General features: G+C 40.8%; 1 protein-coding gene and 1 long non-coding RNA gene across 8 annotated transcripts in view; one reads left to right on the forward strand and one right to left on the reverse strand.

Annotated features, from left to right (window-relative positions):
- Positions 1 to 25,797, forward strand: part of chchd3a (coiled-coil-helix-coiled-coil-helix domain containing 3a) — a 235,425-nt gene that overhangs the window by 133,416 nt on the left and 76,212 nt on the right. For 4 of the 7 annotated variants that reach the window (XM_077500830.1, XM_077500832.1, XM_077500834.1 and 1 more), the window contains exon 3: positions 10,070 to 10,685. In XM_077500830.1, coding sequence (XP_077356956.1) covers positions 10,070 to 10,685 — 616 coding nt within the window. Of the gene's footprint in view, positions 1 to 8,747; positions 8,900 to 9,179; positions 9,428 to 10,069; positions 10,686 to 25,797 lie in introns of those variants that run through there. The other 3 variants (XM_077500836.1, XM_077500835.1, XM_077500833.1) reach the window with 3 other exon arrangements.
- On the reverse strand, positions 10,022 to 12,741 carry LOC144003998 (uncharacterized). The gene is made up of 2 exons (XR_013279157.1): positions 12,540 to 12,741; positions 10,022 to 10,670 (listed from the first exon to the last, which is right to left on the reverse strand). It is a non-coding gene; the product is annotated as an uncharacterized LOC144003998 (long non-coding RNA).

Consider the following 25,797-nt stretch of genomic DNA (forward strand, 5'->3'; position numbering starts at 1 on the left):
ATTTTTTATTTCAACATCATCTTGCAGACTTTCTTTCCTTTGCATGGGTTGCTCCGGCCAGTCACACTCATCCTTAAGCAAGAAACCTGGTCCGTCAATCCATGCTTTTAATTGTGTAAAATTCTTGGCCTTGACACCTCTACTGGATAGATCTGCTGGGTTTTCTGTGGTTCTTACGTACTTCCACTGTGAAGGTTTGGTGGCTTCTCGGATAATGTGTATTCGATTCGCCACAAAGGTTTTGAAGCGAGCAGTATCGTTGTCTATGTATCTGAGCACTGTAGTGCTATCGGTCCAGAAGATGGGTGGCTGTAGTGGAATTTTGAGTTCTTGGTGTAACATCTTGTCCATCTTCACAGCGACCACTGCTGCCGTCAGCTCTAGTCTGGGAATAGTAACCTGTTTGAATGAGGCTACTCTTGACTTGCCCATCACAAGAGAACAACACTTCTGTCCTTGCTTGTTCTTCAGCAACAGATAAGATGCGGTACCATATGCATACTCTGATGCATCCGAAAAGTGGTGCAACTGTGCTGAAACAGTGTGTCCAAAATTTGCAGGTTTTACGCACCTGTTCACGTGATAGTTGAAGAGGTGGGTAACATCTTCCTTCCAGCTCTTCCAATCCTTTTCATGTTTCTCATTGATGTTTTCATCCCATCCGTGTTGCTCTTTACACAGATCCTTCAGAAGAAGTTTAGCTGGCAAAATAACAGGAGACAGCAAACCAAGGGGGTCATAGATTGAGTTGACAACTGCCAAGATTCCCCTTCTGGTCATCGGTTTGTCAGGCAGTTTGATGCTGTAGATGAAGGTATCTGTTTCTGTGTCCCACTGTATGCCAAGCGTTCTCTCCACAGGTAGCTCTTCATCGCTGAGATCCAAGTTTTTTATTTGAGCTCTGTGTTCTTCCGGTACTGACTTGAGCACATTTCTGTTATGACTTGTCCATTTTGTCAAAGTAAATCCTCTTTTGGCACACAAGATGCAAAGGTCTTTAATCAATGTCACTGCTTCCTCTTCTGTAGCAACACTTTTCAAGCAGTCATCTACATAGAAGTTGTGCAGGACTGTTTGAACAGCTTCGGGAGATGCAGTGGCTTGGTTATCCTCTGCAGTTCTTCTCAGTGCATACGATGCAACGCTTGGAGATGAGGTGGCTCCAAAAAGGTGAAGTGTCATCCTGAACTCTTTCAAGGGCTCGTTAAGCTTTCCGTCTGGCCACCAAAGAAAGCGTAGAAGGTCTGCGTCATGTTCTGGTACCTTCACTTGATAAAACATTGATTCAATGTCGGCAGTCATTGCAATTGGCTCCTCACGAAATCTCAAAAGGACGCCAATTAGCGTGTTCGTCAAGTCAGGACCTTGTAGTAGTCGACTATTCAGGGACTGGTCTTGAAAAGATGCGGTGCAATCAAAGACCACTCTCATCTTTCTCTTCTTGGGGTGGTAAACCCCATGGTGCGGTATGTATGACATCAGGCCATCGTCTCTGTTCAGCTGCTCAGTTGGGACTTGAATGGCATATCCCTTTTCTATGATAGCATCCATGAAGGCCTTGTAGTCTTCATAGAAGTTAGAGTCCTTCTTAAACTTCCGGTGCAAACTCACCATGCGCTGCTCTGCCATACATCGGTTGTTCGGCATTGGTATTTTGACGTTCTTGAGTGGCAATCTCACACAGTAATGTCCATTCTCATAGGTTGTTGTTTTTTCCACAGATTGCATGAATTGTTTGTCATCTTGTGACATCTCTTGCTTGTCATCATAGATGCGCTCTGGGAAGTCTGTGTTGTACTGCTGTACCAGTAGCTTTTCAATTTCCACCACTGTGATCCTATTCACTGAACGCTGTTTTCCATCATTGTCATTTGGTTCTTTTCTCACAGGATCATTCACGACCCAGCCAATAGCAGTTTTCACCGCGTAAGGTCCTCCGTCCCGACTGTTTATAATGTGCCATGGCTCCATCGCTCTTGAACAATTTGCTCCGATAAGTATGCCGACTTCCGCTTGAATCTCTGGTAGATGTACTTCACGGAGGTAAGACCACTTTCGTATTTCTGATTGCTTGGGAATGTTCGAGTTGCGCACTGGAATGTCACCATGAGTGTACGCCTTGGGTAACTCGATATACATTCTTTCTTCCAGTCCACAAACCTCCAAGTCTGTTATTGCATAACTACTTATGCATTTCGGTCCTCCAGATTTGCCTTGACTCATGGTGCTCAGGAGTATTTGGGTTGGTTTCCCTTTAACATTCAACTTCTTGCGCAGGTCTTCTGTGATGAAGGTTGCTGTGCTTCCCGGGTCCATAAAAGCATACGTTTCTACATGTTTGTCACTCTTTCTTGATTTGATTTTCACCGGTACTATTGACAGCACACATTCACTTTCTCCGGCCCCAATGAGGCAACCAGACTCTTGTGCAACTGCAGCCTGTGGGCTAGGATCTTCTTCTTGAGCATCACTGTTCTTTTCTTGGGAGGCAGAATCTTCTTCTTTATGCTTATGGAGGATGTCCGGGTGTTTTAATTTACACTCTTTGCATTCAGTTCTTCTCTTGCAGAATTTGCTGATATGTCCCAAAGCTAAGCATCCAAAGCATGCTCCTTTGGACTTCAAAAACTCCACTCTGTCTTTGTAGGGTTGATTCTTGATTTTGATGCATGTGGCTAGGGTGTGAGCTTGCTGACAATACATGCATGGCTTCTCAAAGGCATTTACTTTCTTATTTTGTTTCGTTACCTTCTCTTCTTTTCCTTTGACCTTTTCTGTGGAGACATTCGTTGCAAAACTTTTACGTTTTTCTTTCTTAACTCTGGGATTTTCAATGTCATTTTTTCCATAGGTGTTTGAGCGGCTGTCTGGAATTTCACCGAAGAGAGGGTCTGTTACTATTTTTGCTTGATGCTCAATGTAGCTCACGAGGTCATCAAACTTTGCTCTTCTGCCTCGCCTCTCTTTGATACTGTAAGCTTCAGCACGCCATCGCTCTTTAAGTTTGTAGGGCAACTTTGAGACCACAGTTCGTAAGTTGGTGGGGTTGTCCATTTCCTCCATTGATTCTATGTCCTCCATAGTATTGCGACATCCTACGAGGAACATTGCGTAGGCATTTAGTGCCTTACTGTCTTCAGACTTGATCTGCGTCCACTTCAACACCTTTTCAATGTACGCACTGGCAATTCGTAATTCATCTCCATAATGTTTGTGAACCAGTTGCTTTGCTTCCTTGTAACCTCGACTGGGTGGCATATGAACACAGCTGCGTACCAGTTCCTGAGGCTCATCACTTGTAAATTGCTCCAGGAAGTACAATTTGTCTCGATCGTTGTCCGTCTTCTGTTCTATTGAATGCTCGAATGCTCGAATGAAGGACTTGTAATGTAATACATCACCCCTAAACACTGGGATATCTTTGGTTGGCAACTGAGACTGCTTCTGCTGCTTTACAAGCAACTCTGTGATTAGATTCTGTTTTTCCATGACCTTCAACATGTTATCTTCTCTACATGTGTTGGACTGCAAGCTGAAGTCTTGTCGAACTAATTGTGCTGCTTGGATGCGCGGCAGTTGTGGCTGTCTGTGAAAGTTCACGTTGTCCCGTTGAAGAGACGGCACATGAGTCACTTCCTGTTTCACAGTTCCTCTGCTTCTTGCCCGCTGCGCTTGGCTCACACCATCTTCTGATCTTTCATATTCGTTAAGCACCTTCAGCTTTGCACTACTTTCTGCCAACGCAGTCTCAATCTCAAGTTCTTCTTTTTTAGCTTTAATTTCAGCCATTTCTTTCTCCAGTTGCTGCCTTTTCCTCATTGCCGCGGCGCGCTCCAACAATGCTGCATGCTCCGCTTCTTGTCTAGCACGTGACGCTGAGACTCTAGACCATGCTGATGAGTTGCTTACTTGTGACCCTTGTGGGACATCAGCTTGTGATGCACTATCATCTGGTTGAACACAATCTTGCAGCTCCTCTTCAGTTTTAAACTCCTTCTGTTTTTGCACATCATCTTCCTGTTGATCATTTTCTTGACTATTTTCTTTTAAGTAGGACATGTGTGTAGTAGCTGCAATCCACTCTTTAGTTGTTTTCATAAAGTGTCGTATGGGTGCCATTTTGGGTTGAAACCAATTTTCTTGGTCAAATATTTGCTCATCTTCAGGTAAAAGGCTCATTATTTCTTTGTTGTGATGATTGAATTCCTCTAACAAGCAAACAAAGTCTTTTTCCATTCCTTCTTGCACCAATGCAACGTTTTCCACATCCTTCATCAAAGCTGTCATTACATTCATTCTGTTAGACAACTCTCTTAATCTTTGTCTTCTCAGGGAAATGCATCTTTGCCATTTTTCTTCCATTCCTTTCTCTGTTAGCCTACGTGACCTCCATTGTTCCAGCTCTGTTGTATTTATCACACATTGAAACTCCCTTTCTTCATCCATTCTATCAATTACGGAGTGGCTCATTTTGCATGCAACGTTCAAAAGCACCGTTACTTAAGTGGTTACTTTTCTTCATAAAACGAATGCAAACAGTTTCTCATTGAATGCCAAGTACTGCGTGGACGAGTTAAAGTCGTGTCGTGTTTATCCGCCGGTGAAAGTTACGTGTTACTTTCGTTTTCAATCACATCGGCTCCGTGCAGCTAGTTAGCTTGCAACTAGCGCTAGCTTACGCTAATTTTAGCTTCGTTCGTCGTAGCTTTCTATCTTCACCCCTTTTCTAGTGGGCATAGAAGACACGAAGATTTCTCTTTACCTCGCTTCGTAGTCTCAACAGATTATTCCCTTTCCTACTTCCAAGCTTCTCCCGTGTCTTGTATCCAGCCGCCTTTCGTCCTATCCGGTGACCGTTCCTCTCTCTCTCTCTCAGCCACTTTTTCTTCCCACAGTCCGGAGTGGCGCTAGCTTGTTTGCGAGTTTTTTGACTAAATGGAGGTGTTACTCCACTAACACGAACACCCTTGAAACTAGAGATAGACCGATATGCTTTTTTCAGGGCCGATACCGATTCCGATTATCGGTAGTCAAGGAGGCAGATAACCGATATTTGAAGCCGATATTCATTTGCAGTAAAAGTTAAAATGTTGGCACCAAATTTTTGAATAATGCAAACCATAACTGTTCTTTACAATGGATTCTCACACTGCACTTTTCATTTTACATCCTTCTATCTGCAATAAGACGTTGGTGGCGGGGGGAGTTAAATGTGGGGGCCAATGTGACATTACCTTTTATAGCATTTGGGATACTTGTAGTTTTATTCTATAAATGTTATATTTTTATATTTTGAAGTAATAGGAGGAACCCTGTCATTCAAAATGTGCATCAGCTGTGGCATTACTTATTACTACAGCAAAAAAAAATAAAAAATTCCATGAGAAAAACTATTCATCCCTGAACACCATACAGTTCTTGTAGACCTTATTATGATTATTGTTATTGTTACCATATAGACAGTTTTGATAAGCTGAGGATCTTAAATCGAGAACAGCAATATCATGCTACTCCTCTCTACAAGAGAACTGTCAAAAGACACTTCAGCATGTAGTTTAGTGCCACTTAGGATGCCCCAATCAACGCAGAAAAAGGTAGAGTAAAATAACTTGGTTATAATAATAGTAAGAATAACTTGGTTAAACAGACATTGTTGCGGTGGACCGCTGCCACTTTCTGCTGTTTAATGTGTTTTACACTTATAGACACGTGTGTGTATATGGGCCCACTATTCTCTCACTACTGTACTGTACTGTATCACTTAATGGCACAGCTGTACTTGTCTAAATAATAACTGGGCTGCAACATTGCTAATTCACATTAACAAGCACTATATCTTAGCTGTCCACATGAATAGTTACTAACACACGAGAAAGTTATACAACACACCAAACATGAGCTCATTATTCAAAGTATGATGCACGTAACGAAATTACATCACTGAACATTAATTGCAGCCGTGTACGGCCGTAGATGTTATATATTAGTGGCATCCATTGAGAGCATAATGTCCCAACTGACGGCAGACATGACGTGAAAAGAGAGACAAAACGAGCAAATAAGCACACTATACTTTAGTGCACTTCTCTACTAATGCCAAACATATGGAAGAGAACACGTTCATGTAGTTAAACGGTGTTTGAGACACTTAATTTGTTACGGAGCGGACTTTAACGAGGTGCACAACGAGCTGTCAATCAAATCGACGGCGAAGCTTAAGGCACACAATGGCAAACCAGTGCGACAAATAAACACAATATAAAGTAACTAAACGCTATTTAGTGTCACTGTGGCATCTCACTGCATAATAACCGCTATGCAACAAGTAGTGGACGTGACCCAGAATGCAATGTGTGCGTCACGAGAGGTAAATATAATGACATTACTCTACTCTTAACATGGAACTAGACAATATAATAATGACAACTGTTAATATTTGGAACCTTTCTAACAAACATTATTTACTTAATTAAGTGAAAATGTGTGTGATTCCCTCCCCGAGTAGTTCAAGTAGCGAATTAGCTACTGGGTGTTAGCCTACATGCTAAGCTGAACACACCACTGTTAGCTAGGGGGGATTCAATGCAAGGCAATGCAGCTCCATTCATATAGTGCATTTAATACACAACAAAATTCAATGTGTTTAGCTTATCATGGTGAAAAGTTCGGCGGAGTCTCTTCTCTTTTAACTTACCTTCGAAGCATGTGTCTCGCGTTGTGTCCGTGGGTGCGTGTGTGACCGGCTACTGTGATACACGGCATACACTACTGATTGGTTCTGGCTCTTGCACGGCTAACCAATCAAATGCTGCTATGGGCGTTACATTGCTGGAGTTGGACTCCATAACAGACAGAGACGCTCTGGGCTGCATTCGAAGCGAAAAGACGGAGTTTTAAATGGATCGCTCATATCGGCCGTCAGATTAATAAAACAGACCGATACCGATATGTACCAATATGTCAAATATCGGCCCCGATTATCGGCCCGACCGATTATCGGTCTATCTCTACTTGAAACCAGGATAGCGATGAGTCTTGAACGCAAACGACAGGACCACGTCTTGATTTTTACTATTTAATAAAACACAAATAAAATACAAGTACGTCCAAAAAAGATCAAATCGTATGGTCAAAAAACTATGTCACTTCTATCGTGAGCTGGTTTCATCTGTTCCATGTCCAACTCGTTGCCGTTCTATCAATGCACATTCGCGAGTCACGTGACGCTGCAAATAAAGTAGTTCCAATAAAGAAATAATTAAACAATTTGTCTCTTTGTACTTTTCAACCAATAAATTCTAATATACGCATAAAATAATATTCGCCATTACTTTTAACTAAATTATCCAATATCAAATGTGTAAATATGACTAGCGACGATATACAATATATAGAACATACTACAAATTAACCAATGCACAATTGGCTCCTACAGGAGTTGTTGTTTTTTTTTAGCTCAAAATGTGATGCCCGGCCCCTGGGGGACTTCCTGTTGGGTTTAGCACATGGCACCAAGACTTTTTTGTACATCGTGGGCTGTTACATATGTCTACAAATTTTCGTAGCTCTCGCTGCTTCGTAAAACTGGGAATGCTTCATTAAGAAGGATGTTTTTCCTTTGCAAAAAGTGCATGCCACGACAACAGCGTGTGACGAAATAAAAAGCTTTCAATAACTTTTCATCGTCAACATCTTAAGATGAATCACACCAAGTTTGAAGATGATCGGATAAACTCTGTAGGAGGAGTTCGTTAAAATAAGACCCCTTTGAAATGGCCAGAAAAATGGCAACACATTCCAAAGTAAATCAAAATAGCGGACTTCCTGTTGGTCTAAAAAGAGTTTTTTGTACCTCAAGAGCGGTTAATATGTCTTCAAATTTTGGTAACTCTAGGTGAAACGTATAGCCGGAAATGCTTCATCCATCCATCCATTTTCTTGACCGCTTATTCCTCACAAGGGTCGCGGGGGGGTGCTGGCGCCTATCTTAGCTGGCTCTGGGCAGCAGGCAGCGGACACCCTGGACTGGTTGCCAGCCAATCGCAGGGCATACAGAGACGAACAACCATCCACACTCACAAGCACACCTAGGGACAATTCCGAGCGCCCAATTAACCTGCCATGCATGTCTTTGGAATGTGGGAGGAGACCGGAGTACCCGGAGAAGACCCACGCGGGCACAGGGAGAACATGCAAACTCCACCCAGGAAGGCCGGAGCCTGGACTCGAACCGGAGTCCTCAGAACTGGGAGGCGGACGTGCTAACCACTCACCACCGTGCCGCCCCGGAAATGCTTCATTAAGTAAGAATTTTGAAACCCAAAATTTGATCCCCTGCCTGGCGGACTTCTTGTTAGGTTTAGCATATGGCACCAACAGGCTTTTTTGTAGATCATAGTCTGTTACATATGTGTACTAATTTTCGTAGCTAGATTAAACGTACAACCGGCAATGCTTCGTTAAGTAAAAATTTTGAAACTCTAAATTTGATGCCCCGCTGCCGTCATATAGTATGTCAAAAACTTGAGATTTTTTACCATGATGTTGTCCCAGGTGTTGAGATGGTACAGCCCAACTTTGAAGTCAATCGGGTTAACCGTGTAGGAGAAGCAGGCAAAAGTATGACCCCTGTAAATGTGCAAAAATGGGCTAAAATTGGACATTTAAATACTCATACCTCACTTCCTGCCTATTTTAGGGTACACATATCAAAGAGGTTTTTGTTCATCTGGATGTGCTACAGGTGCCACACAATTTTCGTAGCCGTAGGACAATCGTAGCAGGACAGGGATCCGTTTAACCTATGTAGGGGGCGCTACAGAGCCATTTTTCTGATATCATGTATGGCAACTTTAAAATATCTAATTTTTCGCCAGGCCCGATCTGCGTGTAAAGTTTGGTGAGTTTTTGTTCACGTTTAGTGTCTCAAAAATGTGATTGTTTGCGGAAAAGAATAATAACAAAGAAAAAGAATAATAAGAATTCCTTCAAAAACAATAGGGCCTCGCAGCGGCACCGCCGCCGCCGCTGCTCGGGCCCTAAATATAGATGTTAAAAATCAAAACCAGTTAAAAATAGGAATAATAACAGTTCTTAATGCGAGGTCCTGGATCTTTAATACTTCCGCCCCTAACTTGAAAGAATAACCAATAAAAATTCTTCATGCTGGGATACGAACCAATCACATCCGATTGTCTTGCCTACGTCAAACCGGAGAATCCGGAACAACAGCGCGTGGGCCTCTGACAACTCCGAAACCTCCTAAACTCTGTTAAAAACTCATATAGACATGACCTTTTCCGAATACATGTAGATATTTAATACATTTTAGACCTCCGGCGTGACAATGGGAGCCAACAACAGTACCCGGCGCGTGTCATTTGAGTCGGACGAGAACGAGAATGTAACAGTGGTGAAGGGCATCAGGGTGAGTTGACAGCAAGCACACTTGCGTTTTTATCTGTTGCATGATGGCAAAAAAATGTCAATAAGATGTTACTGTAATGTTACGATCATTGAGTCTGTCATACAATCATGAAGTATTAATATATAGCTATTATTATTCAAGGTGGTCACTATTTTTTAAACAAACGCATACAGCCACGTTAATTTAAGTTTATGAAAAGCACGTGTGTAAACACGAGTTTTCCTCACTTCACTTGTGAATGTGTAAGGTAAATTTGACGTCACAAACCACGTGCCAAAATCTCTTTTAAAGAATGAATGACGCAGAGCACCGTTATGTCATGTGCAACGTGCAACTTTGTTAGAGAAAAAGTGAAATATCTGTTTTTATTTTGGGGGGGTCATAGCAACACGTACTTTTACACCAACCATGCAAACACAAATGTACACTTATAAGAGTTACTAAATTAAAACCGAGGCTTCAAAAGTTAGCGAGTGTGGTTAAATTTAGACGGAGCCGCATTAAGTCAATTAGATAAGACTTTAGGACTCGCCAGGAATCACTTACAAAGGCGTAATCCCATTCCTGTTATTGCTTTGTGCTACCTTAAATAAGAAAAAAAAAAAAAAGTGTTTAATAATGATTGTGAACATTTTTTTGCAGCTCTCGGAGAATGTCATCAACCGAATGCGAGAACCTTCGATGGCCCCTCGACCGCAGCCAGTTGCTGCTCCTCCTCCATTTGACCCCATCTCCTCCACTCCTCCTCCACTCGCTCCACCTGCCACTGCCTCAGTAGCACCTCCTCCCCTTCAACCCGAACAGGTAGAAGCGCCCCCCTTCGTGGACATGGTGCTGCCTTCCTCCTCCTCGCCTACAATTGTGCCTCCCGCTTTTGAGCCGAGCCCAGCTCCGACTCCTGCTCCTCCTCCTCCCGCTGTTGAGCCGGTAACTGCACTCTTCCCTTCTCCTTCTGACCCCCCCGTTTCAGCTCCTTTCCCTGCTGCGGTGGATGCTATAACTCCGCGAAGCGAACCCCTCTCGCCTCCTGCTTTCCTGCCTCCTGATTCCGACCCCATCACTTCCCTTCCCGTTTCTGAGCCTGTCACTGTCCTGCCAACGCCTTCTCCGCAGTCTCAAGTGACCACTCCTCCTCCCCCTCCTTCACCCCCTTCTCCTCCTCCTCCCCCTCCTCCTTTTCAACAGGTGGTGGAGTCAGAATCTTGTGCTGCTGTCCCAGAGCGCAGTTCAGTCGCACCTCCTCCTGTTGCACCAACAAGTAAGTTTCATAAGCATCATAGTTACATATTTATATTTTTCAGTGTTATAGTACTCAAGCCACATACTAATTTATAAACAAATACAGTGTACTTTGCACTGGCCCAAAAAGGAGACAAACTACTAATGCCATGTGTTCCAAAATAGAAATCAAACTATTGATGTTGCGCTTTCCTCAAAAGGAGACAAAGTGTTCGTGAAAAATAAAACAATTTGTCTTTCTTCAGGCTTCACGTTGGCTAAATTCAAGTCAAGTCAAGTCATCCCTATTTATTTCAAACAGCCTTAGCTGTCACAAGTTTCAAGATGTTTTTTTTTTTTTGGTAGGGGTGCACCGATCGTCCGGCTGATTTATTTATTTATTTATTTATTACATTTTGGGGGATCGGTGATCGGCCTATCCCTTAAAAATAAATCCATCTTTTCCACCGATCCCATCTCTCTCCTCAGAGGTCTGAAAAAAAGTTTCCTCTTCTACTGAGATGATTAACTCAATGACTCCCAGCCATTTTCATTGACGAAACCCCCTTCACTCCCGGCAGTTTTACCGGATTTTGACAAATTTTGCAATGTCCACAAAATATTGTATTCTATTGCTATAAAAACTTGGACCCTACCAAAAGAAAGAATAAAGTCTCTATTTTCATCAGAAAAAAAGTATATTTCTATCTTATTCCGCTATGCAGCAATTAGCACTAGAATATAGCTAAGTTTAATCATTATTCACAAATCTATTTAGAATTGTGAGCAATTAGGCTTTTTTTCCCCCAAGTTGATCTCTTATACTCTGCTGCCACCAGCTGGCCGTTTGTGTAATAACTACCATTTCTTCAACGTTCTTTGCAGTTGAGAGGCTGCATCAAAGCCTTCTGTATGCTCTAGCATTAAAAAATTATGTACATGTACACACGCTAGCATCGGTTAGCATGTTTACAGCGAGGGAATTGAATGACCCACCCTTCCATCCATATACTACTGGAGTATTAGTGCGCTTGCTGATTTGATGAGCACACGGATATCCATGGTATATGGAAGTCGGCGGATGAGCGGCGCTGACCAACAGCTTTTGGGAACGCTAATGTTTTTATCATGTCCCCACTCCTGAAAGCCCTCATTCTCCACAACGCAGTATGGCTAAAGCCTAATTTATGCCTCCACGTTTACTCTCGCGTTGATGATCGCCGTAGATCATGAATTTTAAGTGCCGTGTCGATCGTGGCTGGCTGCGGTGCACACGTCGCCAATCCTTGAACGCCATAGATGGCGGGGCATAGATCGCTTCTGATTGGTCCGTTCGATGGCGTTTTTTCCTTTTTTTTTTCTCTCTCTCTCCCCGCCCCCTGCCCAGATAGTTTCCCTGAAGGCAACTGGCGGCGCAAATCGACTTCCTGCTCGGAGACCACGGCTGTGCATGTGGATATGTGCCTGGGACTAGAGGCGGAAAACAATAACTTAAAAGAAAAAAAAATAAAAGAAAAAAACTGTGTTCGCTAAGCGCATGGCTGTTGTGTTTTGGGGAGTTTACGGCCGACACCGGTGCAAATTGGCAATAATGAATTGCCACGGTGATGAACTTACTCTCCCCCCGGCTTTGTTTCGTGTTTCTGAATTGAATTGAACTTCCTGAATCCGTCATTAAATGCAGAGGAATCGCCACTCTGTGGCGTCCCAGCTATAGCTACAGCGGGACTTGGTGTGAAACTCCAGCAGACACAGATGTGTATTGCGCACAAGTCGGAAGGCAAACGCACGAGCGGAGCTCCGACGTGACGCCTCCACGCGAGCCTCTCGCAGAAGCATACTGAGGCCTTAAGTGTTTAACAATAAATCGGGTTATTAAGGTCGTTATTATTACCTTTAATCTGGTCGAGTTGTGGGCGTTTTAATTGGAAGAAGTCCTGTTTGTCTGTCCGTTGTTCCATGCCAGCTTGTCTGTACATCTGCCGTACTCGCAGTTGACATTCTCTGTACATGACGTTGTTCATATAAAATTAACCTCGCTTCCATACTTTGGACATTAAACTTGCCGGAGCATGTTGTGTCCGTGTCTTCCAACACTTTCCTCCCAAAACCGAAAGCAAAAGCACTCCCTGACTCACATAACTGCGACAAGTCTCGCGTGACTTTTTTTTTTTTTTTTTTCCCCCCGCCCACACAAACATCGTTTCCCGGGCGAAGTCTCGCATGACTTAGAGTCGAGGAAATGCAGTTTAACTCATTCACTGCCAGTCATTATAGAAAATTTTTACATTTCCAATACTCACGTGATATTACATTCAATAATTATATATCAACCGAATCTACCAAATAACAGAATAGACTCCCTACTTTTTGTCCCGTCCCGTTCTTTTATAATTGACAGCAGAAAAATGTAGGTTTGCCAAAATACAGCCATTTCTCCCATGGACTCTGAAACTGTGTTTATTTCCTATAAAATGGGGCAATGATGTCATCTACCGGTGGTTGGGCATCAGTAAAGTTGTTTCCAAGTTTGATATTTACAGTGGAGCATGCTCAGATTCGCCCCCATTTAGCACCGCTCTAAAAAATACAATTGACAAGTATACTTGTCAAAGGCAGTGAATGAGTTTTAAACAGCTGGTTTGTGAATAATATTCTCATTCATCCAGGAGGACATTTTATTCTTAAGGCACTGAATCAATAGCAACTGTTTTGGTGATTTTATAAGACAGCCTGATTTTATATATTAGCACCACAAAACCGATTTTTGATGTCTTGATCGGGCCGTCGACCGGCACAAGCTATTTTTAGACTGATACAGTAGTCCGCTTGCCGGCGCACTCGCATCGTTAAACTCTAAATCGGATTTCCGGTTTGAATCGGTTTTTGTTACACCCCTAGTGAATAGGCTTTTATTTTTATTTGAGAGAAATAATGTGCAGTTAAAACAAACTGGTTGCATTATTTCACAGATATTGTTCAATGTTTTTCAATGAAACAAGATTGGAACACTGAAGGTGGCTGATTATGAACACAACGGAAACACTGAAATTCTGCTTTGGAGGTGGACAGCCAAATTGTCATTGTCACTGTCAATTTTCATATCGCCAATGAAAAGTTAATACATACATACATTATAAAAGTAGAATCATTCTCGGTAATGACTAACTTCATGATGAGGTATATGGGAGACGGTGTGCCTCCTCGTCAAAGTTAATTAGCGGTTCTATGAGGATGAAGTGTCCGGGGATTAATTTTATGTGTGGCTACGTTTTTGAATTTTAATCATGTTTATTGTGTGGGTGTTTACTTTAAGCCACCCCTTGCTTTTTTGTCTTCAACTTCGTAATTAGTCTTCATTCTTCTGATTCATTGTCAGCCTCTGATTGCTAATAAAACGCTAAATTATTTCCCCTACCCATCCTAATAAATTAGTAGCTCATTACGGCTGATCGCGGTGGCCGTTTTTTTGCTGTCATTATCTGCATATGCGGACAGAATATGAGTAATAATGATGCTAATTAACAGGGTGTAAATTAGTGTTGATTTTGTCTGACATTTTTAAATTTAGTCTCAGTTGTAGTCAAATTTCAGTCACGCTTGTTAGTTTTTTATCAGTTAGTCAACCTCATCCAATTTTTCTTTAGTCCGATTTTAGTCGACTACAAATCCAGCATTTTTGTCTTTATTTGAGTCCAAGAGAGTCATTTTATTCATCTAGTCTTAGTCAACGAAAACTGTCAACATTTTAGGATTTTACCTCTGTATTTTTTATTATTATTTTTTTGTCAGCAGATTATATAGAACCTTTTCGGATCTAAAACTATTTCACATAAAATTTTCTAAATCTTTTTGATGAAAAAGAACAACAACTTGAAACACAATTACAGTGGCTACTATGGCTCCATGCGATGTGTTAGTTAGCCAGCGTTAGTTGGATTAATGTTAAATTATAACACTATAATTTACTTTTTTTTTTTTCTCCCACCTCCTGTCTGTCACGTGTTTGTGTTGTGTGTCACATGACAGTGTCACAGATGTGACAGATTAGCAGAGACAAGATTTGACAAAATCATTTCATTTTTGTCTCGTTTTTGTTCAACTAAAATGTCCATAGATTTTAGTCCAGTTTTTATTAGGTGAAGTACATTTTCGTTTTGTCTTCATTAGTCGCCGAAAATGGAGACAGATTTTGTCCCACTTATTTTTTATGAATGAAGGTTTTAGTCTAGTCTCTAGAGATAGACCGATATGCTTTTTTTCAGGGCCGATACCGATTCCGATTATCGGTAGCCAAGGAGGCAGATAACCGATATTTGAAGCCGATATTCATTTGCAGTAAAAGTTAAAATGTTGGCACCAAATTTTTGAATAATGCAAACCCTAACCGTTCTTTACAATGGATTCTCACACTGCACTTTTCATTTTACATCCTTCTATCTGCAATAAGACGTTGGTGGCGGGGGGAGTTAAATGTGGGGGCCAATGTGACATTACCTTTTATAGCATTTGGGATACTTGTAGTTTTATTCTATAAATGTTATATTTTTATATTTTGAAGTAATAGGAGGAACCCTGTCATTCAAAATGTGCATCAGCTGTGGCATTACTTATTACTACAGCAAAAAAAAAAAAAAAAAAAAAAAATTCCATGAGAAAAACTATTCATCCCTGAACACCATACAGTTCTTGTAGACCTTATTATAATTATTGTTATTGTTACCATATAGACAGTTTTGATAAGCTGAGGATCTTAAATCGAGAACAGCAATATCATGCTACTCCTCTCTACAAGAGAACTGTCAAAAGACACTTCATCATGTAGTTTAGTGCCACTTAGGATGCCCCAATCAACGCAGAAAAAGGTAGAGTAAAATAACTTGGTTATAATAATAGTAAGAATAACTTGGTTAAACAGACATTGTTGCGGTGGACCGCTGCCACTTTCTGCTGTTTAATGTGTTTTACACTTATAGACACGTGTGTATATGGGCACACTATTCTCTCACTACTGTACTGTACTGTATCACTTAATGGCACAGATGTACTTGTCTAAATAATAACTGGGCTGCAACATTGCTAATTCACATTAACAAGCACTGTCTTAGCTGTCCACATGAATAGTTACTAACACACGAGAAAGTTATACAACACACCAAACATGAGCTCATTATTCAAAGTATGAGGCACGTAACGAAATTACATCACTGAACATTAATTGCAGCCGACTACGGCCGTAGATGTTACATATTAGTGGCATCCATTGAGAGGATAATGTCCCAACTCACAGCAGACATGACGTGAAAAGAGAGACAAAACAAGCAAATAAGCACACTATACTTTAGTGCACTTCTCTACTAATGCCAAACATACGGAAGAGAACACGTTCGTGTAGTTAAACGGTGTTTGAGACACTTAATTAGTTACGGAGCGGACTTTAACGAGGTGCACAACGAGCTGTCAATCAAATCGACGTCGAAGCTTAAGGCACACAATGGCAAACCAGTGCGACAAATAAACACAATATAAAGTAACTAAACGCTATTTAGTGTCACTGTGGCATCTCACTGCATAATAACCGCTATGCAACAAGTAGTGGACGTGACCACAGAATGCAATGTGTGCGTCACGAGAGGTAAATATAATGACATTACTCTACTCTTAACATGGAACTAGACAATATAATAATGACAACTGTTAATATTTGGAACCTTTCTAACAAACATTATTTACTTAATTAAGTGAAAATGTGTGTGATTCCCTCCCCGAGTAGTTCAAGTAGCGAATTAGCTACTGGGTGTTAGCCTACATGCTAAGCTGAACACACCACTGTTAGCTAGCGGGGATTCAATGCAAGGCAATGCAGCTCCATTCATATAGTGCATTTAATACACAACATAATTCAATGTGTTTAGCTTATCATGGTGAAACGATCGGCGGAGTCTCTTCTCTTTTAACTTACCTTCGAAGCATGTGTCTGTCGCGTTGTGTCCGTGGGTGCGTGTGTGACTGGCTACTGTGATACAGGCATACACTACTGATTGGTTCTGGCTCTTGCACGGCTAACCAATCAAATGCTGCTATGGGCGTTACATTGCTGGAGTTGGACTCCATAACAGACAGAGACGCTCTGGGCTGCATTCGAAGCGAAAAGACGGAGTTTTAAATGGATCGCTCATATCGGCCGTCAGATTAATAAAACAGACCGATACCGATATGTACCAATATGTCAAATATCGGCCCCGATTATCGGCCCGACCGATTATCGGTCTATCTCTACGGTCATCTAGTTTTAGTCCGGTGAAAAATGTGTGTTGACGAAATTATTTTTGTTCAGTTTTTATTGACGAAATTAACACTAGTTCCAACTATGTTTTGCATTTGATTATTAGGGTTGGAACACCTATGTAACTAGGAGCGTGAAAACCAAATGAAAAGAGAGGGTGAGGATGTTTTTTTCTTTCCAAGAGAGTGAGTTTTAGTGTTTTTTAGGGGGTGGTGTGTCACATGATAGTGTCACAGACATGACAGATTAACAGAGACAAGATTTTACAAAATCATATAATTTTCGTCTCGTTTTTGTTCATGAACTAAAATATCCATAGATATTAGTCTAGAAAAGCCTGGATGGCTTTAAATTTCTTGAACTTCATATTGACATCGCATGTACTTACGGATAATTCTTGTCCAAAGCAACAACAACAAAAAATCCAACAGTCTGCTTAGGGGTGTCCCGATGCACCTTTTTCCACTTTCGATCCGATACCGATATTTCAGCCTCAAGTACTGTCCGATACCGATATCAGTCCGATACCATATCAGTAGGGGTGTCCCGATGCAACGCTTTCTACTTCCGATTCAATACTGATATTTTAGCTTAGAGTACTGTAAATTAACAATATCAGTCCGATACCATATCAGCAGGAATGATACGTTTGTTTTAGTATGAAATGTTAGAAGAAACTTGATCAAGTGATAATTATTTAAATAAGGAATAATCAGCACCTTAAGTATGAGAAAATATGACCCATTTATTCCTAAATTTGGGTGACCTAACAGCAACTATTAAGTATGTCCTGCATTTTAATAAAATAAATACAAAATAAAGGACCCTGAGAAATAACCCGAATAAAGTAAACAAAAACAAATTATACTCTTTGAAGTGCAAAATAACAATTTACAGCAGTACATACAGAATCTATATATATATATATATATATATATATATATATATATTTATATTTTAGGGATGTCCCGATACAACTTTTTCCACTTCCAATCCGATACAGATATTTTATCCTCGAGTACTTCCGATACCGATATCAGTCCGATACCATATCATTAGAGGTGTCTCGATGCAACTTTTTCTACTTCCAATCTAATACCGATATTTTAGCTTAGGGTACTGTAAATTACCAATATCAGGCCGATAGCAATTCAGCAAGAATGATTTGTTTGTTTGTTTTAGTATGAAATGTTAGAAGAAACTTGATCAAGTGATACTATTTAAATAAGGAATAACCAGCACTAGTAGGTATGAGAAAATATGACCCATTTATTCCAAAATTTGGGTTAACCTAAATTCAACTAAAATTATATGTACTGCATTTTAATAAAAATAAATACAAAATAAATAAAAGGACCCTGAGAAATAATCTGAATAAAGTAAACAAAAATAAATTATACTCTTTCAAGTGTAAAATAATTCAAGTTTACAGGCAGTACATACAGAATCTTATATATATATATATATATATATATATATATATATATATATATATACACACACACACACACACACAACCCCCCCCCCCACACACACACACACACACAGTGTATGGTGGGAACAACAGCAGGCGGGACAAAACAAAAAACAACACATTGTCCACTGTCTCACTATACCGCGGATCGGTATAGCATTATCTACAAAGTAGTGGAGGCTTGGCATAACGTAGCGAGGCTCGAGGTGCTCAATTATGCGTTTAAAGCCGACATTACTAACTCCTGACTAGGGCTGGTCATCAAGCACAATAAATTCAGCAATCTTTTCAGTGATACTTAAAGCCATTTTACCGTCCCGTGGGAGTTTCTCACGCTGAGAAAATGATTTAGACAGCGTTGACTGTCTGAGGGAGCCGGAGAACTGTTTATTCGCCTCGGTGCTCTTCTCAAACTCCTCATGCTGTCGTTTGTGGTACTTTTTCAAATGCTTGATTAGGTTCGTTGTATTAAATTTCCCCCTTTCTTTTCCACCACGGGGAACTTGTGCTTGGCAAATGTTGCACTGCGCTGTAACGTCTTTTTCCGTTTTCAATGAAAAATAGTCCCACATTGCCGACATTCTCTCTTCCTCCTTCCTCCGTTCGCTAAAAGCTAGTTCACGTGCATATTTGTTTGATCACGTGGGCTCTGCATGCTCTATGCCGCCGCTTCTGGCTCATCGAAAAGCAGGAGCGGATTATGGAACGGACTGCTTGTATATGAGTGCAAATATCGGAAATTTTTGGACATGGACAGAAAAATTCCGATACTGGTTTTATGGCTGATATCGGACACCGATCCGATATCAGTATCGGATCGGGACACCCCTAAATTGTCTGCGTAACAATGAACGTGTCGGCGTTATGTGCTGCCACATTGGCGTGGTGTTAAACCTAGCAACCACAGGAGGGCGCTTAAAGACTGCACAAATTCAAACTAAAACTTCTGACGGCAGAATAATCTGTATGTTTGATTTGGCACCGTCCGCTGGTCCTCCTTTACCACTACCATTCTCCTCCTCATTCTCATTTTGTTTTATAAAATAATAGATCAGAACAATAGATCGCTTCATTTTTTTCAATTTTTATTTATTTTTATTATTCTTTTTATTATTATTTTTTTTTAAATTCGCTGCCGCTTTTCCCTGAGCCCCGCACGGCAAGCTACCACACCACAACCGCCTCCATTGCGTTTCCGTTACAGTCGGCGCACGGCGGGAAGGGGGCGGGATCATTTGAACTCAGTCTCTCCAAGCCAAGCTTGCCTTCCCCAATGCGCGAGGATCTCCCATAACTTTTCACGAGTGGCAAGTCACACCAACATTGAACGATATTTACAGTTTAATATGGATGGGAATATTGTGATTCACCACCGGCTTGCGAGTCACGAAGCTATTTGTGAATGGAGAACTCTCCCGCTGGCGCTCTCATTCAAGTTAATGGGAATACATGACCGCGATTTTTATTTTATTTTTTAACCACAATCATTAAAAATCCATCCAAAAGTAGTTCTTAAATTGTAAATATAGTTCAGCGTTGTTGTAAAAGATTATTATATTGATTGTATATGCCGTATTTTTATGACTTTGGTGAAGACCGGCGGGCGTCTTTGGTTCTCTCGCGCAAAATGCGTTGCTGTCGTTCAATCAGATGACAGGTGACGACGGCCCCTCTCGTCCTCCGACGACCGGCGCTGCAGAACCACTGCTAGAAAGGGTTCTAAACAGCGCTTACAACGGAACCGCTCGGCCCCGAAAGAGTCCCATGGAGGTATCCGGGGACAAAAAATGCTGCTTCAGTGTGTAACCGGTCCGGTGAAAAAGCGCCATATTACATATGTTTGTATGTAAATTGTAGTCTGCGCGTGTACACGCATGCTGGGCCGTTCAGGAAGTAGCCAGCCAATCACATTGCAGCGGCTCATATTTCACTCAAATACTATTGGATTGAGTCGGCACGCGGCAGCGCGCTCCCGTTGCTCGTACGGCAGAGCCAGGGGAGGACACAGCGACTTTCGAATGTACGTTTTAATCATAGTGCAAATGGAGCATTAATGCACTCGCGCCGCGTGAGCGGCGTTTTTGTTCACTAGCACGCACTTGAAAGTTACCCGCATTTGCGAGTGAAATGCTCGCACTGTCGAGCGCTGCCTTTGTTACATCTCCGCTGGATTATTGTAATGCACTTTATTTTGGGATCAGCCAGTCCTCCCTGCAGCGTCTCCAGCTTGTCCAAAATGCTGCTGCTCGTCTCCTTACTGGTGCCCGGAAGAGGCAACACATAACCCCTATCCTGGCCTCTCTTCACTGGCTGCCCGTGAAATTTAGAATCCATTTTAAGATTCTTCTATTTGTTTTCAAATCTCTCAATGGTCTTGCCCCACCTTATCTCGCCGAGCTCTTGCACCCCTACACACCTGCCCGGTGCCTCAGGTCAGCAGACCAGACACAATTGGAGGTACCGAGGGCGAAGCGGAGGCTTAGAGGAGATCGAGCTTTTGCTGTTGCCGGTCCCTCCCTTTGGAACGACCTACCACTAAATATTAGGCAGTCCCCCTCGTTATCCTCTTTTAAAAGACGTCTTAAAACACATCTGTATTCTTCGGCTTTTGGCGCACCATGAGACTTGTTCTTGGTGTTTTGTAGTGTGTATGAGTTTGATGTTTAGTCTACTTATTTATGTATTTATTTATCTCTTTATTCACTACTTCTTATTTATTCACTGATGTAAAATGTATTTACTTGTAAAAAAAACAAAAACAAACAAAAACAAACCTGTATTTGCACTTCAAAATGTTTGCTTTGTTCTTGTTTACTGCAAAACTGATGTTTATGTACAGCACTTTGTATACAGCAACGCCTGTTCTAAAAGCGCTTTATAAATAAAGTTGAGTTGAGTAGTTTTTATCAAGTGTAGTACATTTTCGTCTCGTCTTCATTAGTCGCCGAAAATGTAGACTGATTTAGTCCCACTTATTGTTTATTAATGAGAGTTTTAGTGTAGTCTAGTTTAGTAGTTTAGTGCCGAGGACATTTGAATGTTGCTCATTACGCACAGACAGGATTGCGGGTGCAGAGCAGGCGGAGTGAAATGGGCGTCCGGGCCGTGGGCAGGCAGGCATCCCCCGTCCTTTACTGTGCTCAATCAGCGTGCTAATTAAAAAAAGGCCAACTCGTGCCACGCCACAGTGATTCCAGTGATTAAAAACGACACCTCTACAGTTTGCCACAATAAAGCCGGCAGGCTGCGTTGAAGGCAAATGTGGATGCGCGCTACATTTTTTAGATGTTGCCCTTCTCTGACACCAAATTTCATCGGCGCCACTCGACCGTTTGTCGAATGCGGAATCATCGCAATCGCTTAATTCGCTCACTTCTATCCAACAAAAGCTCCTTTTTAAGCTGTTTCTCCCGGCGACTATCCGGTTAAAGCGCCCCTCCATTGTTTGCGCTAATTGCTTTTCAGATTCACAACGATAAATGCAACAATAGCGCGTTGTGTTTTTGAAACGCGCTGAGTGCATTTTAGTGAGGCGAGGAAGCCGCGTTCAGTTCACAGAACAACAGTGGATTTGGACAAAAAATACACTGGATTTAAAAGAAGTAGAAAGAAAATGACCAAGGTTTGAGACACCCTTTGACACCGTAGATACGGTAATACATTTAAAAAGAGATGAAATCAAAATGATCTGTATTGATCCCCACACCTCGACCCCGTAGATCAGCGGTCCTCAAACATTTTACACCAGTTAGCGTCTCAAAATAAACTTTGCTCTCCTTGCCATCATGACGTCGATGCAATATTTTTGTAAGCTATTTGCTAACATGATGCACAATTTGACTAACACGGTTACCGTTAACACTGAACGTAAATATAGCAAAAAAACTGACCATATTTAAATTACAGGTATTACTTACAACGCATGCTAAATAAAACAACTGCCCAAATCCCAAATAACTGTTTGAATACAGACATTTCTAAAAAAAAAAAAAAAAAAAAAAAAAAAAAACATTTAATACAATAGTTTGAAGAGGCAAAAATGGAGAAAATGAACTGAATGTACCTTTAAAATAAATAATAAATTAGTAATAGACTGATGTGTTTTTTCAAGACAGATACAGATTATTAGTAGTCAAGGAGGCCGATATCCGATATTTCAAGACGATATTTATTTGTAGTAAAATATAAAAACAAAAACAAAAAACACTTTTTCTTTTAAACTATATTGACAGATTTGTTTTAAAATTGTAACAAAAATTGTAGTGAGCTTCCAGTGTCATTATCATGTGTTAAGCTAAATAATAATAATAATAATAATAAAAATGCTAATACAAATTAAAAAGCAAGTGAATAGTCCCTAAAGATTGAAAGTTTTCGAAAATTTCAACATAATTTATTGATTTATTATTATTATTTTTTATAAAATTGTAGGGAGTTTTTTTTTTTATAAAGTGGAAATTCAAATCGATCCATAAATGAAAAGTTCCCTGTATCTTATTGAGTGACAAATGCATGCGAATGTAGCTCATTTGGGGTTTTTATTAGGGTTCGTTTCAAAAGATCTTGGCAGTGAGAAATGGTCTGAATATTTTCCACATGTGTTTATGACAAGTAAAAAGTGACTGTGAACATCTCACAATTCCTGATGAAAACCCCCAAATCGCTACATTCGCAAGTATTCACCGCTCACTGAGCTTTATCGGCCTTCAAATTTAAAAAAAAAATTAAAAAATAAATAAAACTAGAGCTGCGAGCAGCTATAAAGGGCCCTCGCAGCCCGGGCCACGTTGGGGTCCTTGCACGTTGGGGTACTTGCACGTTAGGGTACTGGCACGTTGGGGTACTGGCATATTGGAAGCAAAATTTCTTTGAAAATGGCATAATAAACGTTTACATGTAGAATATTTTTTTTGCCAGTGTGTGTCAAGCTCAACGGGTTTTGGCGCTTGTTAAGACCTGCAAAAATCAGCGTCCTTATTTATTTTTAGGCAATGAGTTGCCCTGATTGGTATTTTTTGTAAAAGTGTATATATACATCATCGCTCGTTGTACTCATTGCACAATGTTACTTTTATTGTCCAAAGGGGCAATCAAAAATGAATAAAACAAAATGGAAAGGTACATACGTTTGGATCTGTGTGAAGCCAGTGAACAATTTGAGTGGTGGAAACTAAAAGAATATTCATAAATGACTTAGTTATCACACTTAGAATGAGTTTACATTTTTTGTACAAAATACCGTATGTGGGGTATTTTTTTTTTATGCCTCAAGGGCTAGGTGACGCTGTATTTATAACTGAATGTTGTCATAGAGATACCTTCAGGCCTTGATTATAAGCATACATGTCAAGTGTGGGATTTTTTTTGGAGCATGTTCCGTGGAGTTATTATGCATATCCTTCATTCGCGATATTGCTTTTAATGTCCACAGAGGCTATCAAAAATAAATAAAAATATATATATGTTTGGATAAGTCTGATGCCAGTGAACATTTTGAGTGGTGGAAACTAAAAGAATATTCAGAAATGACTTAGTTATCACACTTAGAATGAGTTTACATTTTTTGTACAAAATACCGTATGTGGGGTATTTTTTTTTAATGCCTCAAGGGCTAGGTGACGCTGCATATATAACTGAATGTTGTCATAGAGATAGCTTCAGGCCTTGACGATAAACATACATGTCAAGTTTGGGATTTTTTGGAGCATGTACTGGGGAGTTATTAAGCATATCCTTTTTCAGTGCGAAACACAAAATTTGATGCCCCGCCTTCATCATATAGTATTTCGAAAAGTCAAGATTTTTCCCCCTGTCGTTGGCTGAGGTCTTGACATGGTCCAGGTCAAGTCTTAACTCAGTCAGATGAAACGTGTAGGAGAAGTGGGCAAAAGTCTGCCCCTTGTGAATGTGCAAAAATCGTCAAAAATTGGACATTCAAAAATTCGTAGCTCACTTCCTGTTCATTTTAGCATATGGGTCCAATAGACTTTTTTGTAGGTCTTGGGCTCCCTCATACACCTAAAAATTTTCGTAGATCTTGCTTAAACGTACAACCGGGGCTGCTTCATTAAAAATTCCTAGGGGGCGCTATTGAGTCATTTTTGTAAAAATAGCACAATCAACAATAGAATATTGTTCATTTTATCAGGCCAGATGTGTGTGCCAAGTTTCATGAGTTTCTGTGCATGTTTAGACCCTCAAAACTGGCGTTGTTTTCTTGGCGAACAGTGCTTAGCCACGCCCACAGCAATTCGCGAAAACTCACAAACTTCGTGTTGTGACATCATGAAGGCCAAAACCCTCATCTGAGCAAATATGCGGTAGGTCCAGTTGACGTGTTTGGAGAAAAACGTAGAAGAAAATTCGTAAGAAAAAAAATTGCCACTAGGTGGCGCTATCAGTTAGATGAAATATAAGTCAGTAGATGTCTTTAGGGCTGGACTCTCATCAAATGTGTGAAATTTTGAGAAGATAGGATCATCTCGGTCAAGTTAATGCAGCTTTTATTTTCACGAAAAATCTTCAGATTTTGCGTCACCGTAGCGGCCACGCCCTTTGGCGAAAAGTTACAATATTCGGTGTGGGGCATGATCAACATCTTAAGGCTTTTCTGACCAATTTTCAAATGGATCCCTTCAACAAGCTCAGCACAGTAGCTAAAAACGTAAAGTATGACATTTATTGTAACCACTAGGTGGCGCTATATGTATAACTGAATTTTATCATATAGATGTTTTCAGGCCGTGACTATTACGTTGCCTGAGAAGTTTGAGATTTTTTGGAGCTTGAACATGGGAGTTATTAAGCATTTGCTCTTTCTGGACAAATGAAATTTTAAAGGCAATATTTGATGCCCCGCCCTCGTCATATAGTATTTCAAAAAGGCAAGATGTTTTGCCCAGTTGTTCTCTCAGGTCTTGAGATGATAAATGCCAAGTTTGAAGTCAATTGGATGAAAAATGTTTGCAAAGGGGGGAAAAGCATGACCACAGTGAATGTGCCAAAATAGGCCAAAATTGGACATTAAAAAATTCATAGCTCACTTCCTGTACATTTTAGCTACATGGTCCCAATAGACTTTTTTGTGCGTCTCGGGGTGCTACACGTGGCTGCCAATTTTTGTTGCTCTAGCTCAAACGTGCCGGGCTTGGTTTTTGTTTTTCTACGCTAGGGGGCGCTATCGAGTCGAATTGTTATGACGACTTAATAATATCAAATTTTTCGCCGGGCCTGAGGAGTGTGCAAAGTTCGGTGAGTTTTCGTGAATGTTTAGGTACCCAAAATCGCGATCGTTTGCGGAGAATAAAGAAGAAGAAGAATAATAATAATAATAATAATAATAATAATTTTTACAAAAACAATAGGGACCTCGCAGCGGTCGCTGCTCGGGCC

Source organism: Festucalex cinctus, chromosome 16 (genome assembly GCF_051991245.1).
Source record: "Festucalex cinctus isolate MCC-2025b chromosome 16, RoL_Fcin_1.0, whole genome shotgun sequence".
NCBI lineage: Eukaryota > Metazoa > Chordata > Actinopteri > Syngnathiformes > Syngnathidae > Festucalex > Festucalex cinctus.